At 37.8% G+C, this 2,500-nt stretch overlaps 1 protein-coding gene across 1 annotated transcript in view; it reads right to left on the reverse strand.

Moving 5' to 3' along the window:
• The window catches only part of LOC137638470 (myogenesis-regulating glycosidase-like), a 19,981-nt gene that overhangs the window by 7,934 nt on the left and 9,547 nt on the right, over positions 1-2,500 (reverse strand). Inside the window, 1 exon segment of the mRNA XM_068370549.1 lies at positions 1,743-1,972. Within this exon segment, the coding sequence (XP_068226650.1) occupies positions 1,743-1,972 (230 nt within the window).

The raw sequence follows: 2,500 nt of genomic DNA on the forward strand, positions 1-2,500 counted from the left end.
TTATAATATTTTTGGATTGCAAGTTTCATTATAATCGTGCCTTTGTTTCAACAGATGCAGAGTTTGGTATTTTCTCTATATGTTTAATAGGGGCTGGGGCATAACAACTTACGTATCGGTCTATTACAATCTGATAAACCTGAACTATTCTATTATGATATTTTTTGGATGCAAGTTTCATTATAACCGTGCCTTTGTTTCAACAGATAAAGAGTTTGGTATTTTCTCTATACGTTTAATAGGGGCTGGGGCATAACAACTTACGTATCGGTCTATTAAAATGTGAAGTGTGTTTTACACTTTAAGTCCATTGTTTACATCCATGGTTTGCAATGACGTATTTGTCAAGTGTGTTTTTTTTAAACCAATTAACAGCTTACAAGTACTTCTTCATAAATTCCAGGATGTTGTTCTACAACAGCCATTTTTTTCCCACCTTCGTCTTCAGTTTCAACTTAACCACCATCTCGTAAAGACGTCTCCAAGAGGGAACTCAAGGGAAGCACATCAATCTATTTAGAAATTTAGTGTAGTTTTGTTTATGTCGGCAATTGATTATGATGGAAATGCTCCCCGTTCAGTGTAAAGCTATTGTTACTCATGTGTAATTAAAAAATAACAGCGAAATAATGCCTGAAAGGTCCGATTCTGATTTAATTTTCAAGGAAGGCCAGCACATTTTTCTACTGCAAAGCTTTTGGAAAAATTGCCGAGAACAAAAAAATAAAAAAGCGACGGTGTCGATCATAAGGTAAGGAATTATTGTGATTTACTTTTAGTTTGTGACCTGGGAAAGGGGGGTGTCGAGCTAGCGGTGTTGTGACCTGGGAACTACTAGGTTAGGTTAGGTGGGTTTGTTAGGTTCTGTACCCTTTTACAAATCTCAAGTGTTGAGTAATCCTGTTTGGCCGGTATTAGCCATTTACATGAACCATTTATTTTTCCAACTGGTTATCTTGGGCTTATTTTGCATTTCTGACCATTATTATTGCTGTTAAATTACCCGTTTATGACATTTCCCCACCCCAAAAAAAACCCGGTTTCCCACTGGGGTCCCCCACAATTGTCTATATATAAGGGGGTCCAAAAACTCATGAACGGGTGGTTTGTCCGAAATAATCATGGTCAGAAATAAATAAAACACAAGATAGCGAGTAGGAAAAATATATGTTTCATGTATTTGGCTAGAAATTAAAGTATCATATATTTACTAGCATCTATTGAACGACAGGTAAGACTGACAATGCTATAATAACATCCATAGTAAGTGTCCAGCTATTAGCCGGGGCAATTGATGAATGAATGACCATGACTTGTTCATCATCATCATCATCTCCTCCTACGCCTATTGACACAAAGGACCTCGGTTAGATTTCGCCAGTCGTCTCTATCTTGAGCTATTGATTCACTACTTCTCTATTCATCATCGCCTACTTCACACTTCATATTCCTCAGCCATGTAGGCCTGGGTCTTCCAACTCTCCTAGTGCCTTGAACGTTTGATTACCTAATCTCTCTTGGGGAGTGCGAAGAGCATGCTCAAATCATCTCCATCTACCCCTCATCATGATCTCATGCAATTATAGAGCACAATTTACAACATGCCAACAATTGAACAGCTGAGAAGAGAGGGAATTTTTGAAAACAGAATTGAGTGGAGAAGACAACTGATTCCACTGACAGGCTGAAAGCCTACCTGGGAGTGGAAGTGAAGTGAATTTACAAATACAATCATTGCTTACTACTTAGTATAAGCATTGGGCCAAAGTTGTTTATCAACGTTTAGTGTGAAGACGTTGGGCAACCAAGACGATTCCCCAGCATCAAACTTGAATGAGTCGATGCCAGTGGACGTCTGGATGTCAACAAGTCTTTGGGTCCACCAAGCCACGGCTTCAGGGTTGGTGAAGTCTATGATACCGGCACTTCGTCCTTGCCACCAGTGTGTCTTTTGGGTCACGCCGGTCGAGTCCTGTGGAAAATATTTTGAAATGTCTTGGAAAAGGTTTGCTAGATTTTTTTTTCGTTTTTTATATCTTTCTATTGTTATAATTAAGCTATTTTTATTGCGTAATTAATATTTCGACTTCTGCTATCCGTCTGTTATCTACATAAATTGATACCAAAGAGAAACAAATAGCCTCCTTTCTCCATGGTCCCTCATAGCCTACTTTATGCCTAGAATGTTTAAATCCTTAACATTTCGACTTCTGCTATCCGTCGGTTTATCTACATAAATTGATACCAAAGAGAAACAAATAGCCTATTTTCTCCATGGTCCCTCATAGCCTACTTCTGTATGCCTGAATGTTTTAAATCCTGCACTCTGAGAATTATTCTAAGAAAAGTGACTGCCCTTATCAAATTATTGCTTATTTTAAGCTATTAAGATCCATCTACCCTCCTCTGAATGATTACAATAAAAAAATATTATTGATTTTAATCTAAACATGTACGATTTTAACGTTCTCACAACCTCTCATATGAATGTGGTTTTGTG

Source organism: Palaemon carinicauda, chromosome 3 (assembly GCF_036898095.1).
Source record: "Palaemon carinicauda isolate YSFRI2023 chromosome 3, ASM3689809v2, whole genome shotgun sequence".
Lineage (NCBI taxonomy): Eukaryota > Metazoa > Arthropoda > Malacostraca > Decapoda > Palaemonidae > Palaemon > Palaemon carinicauda.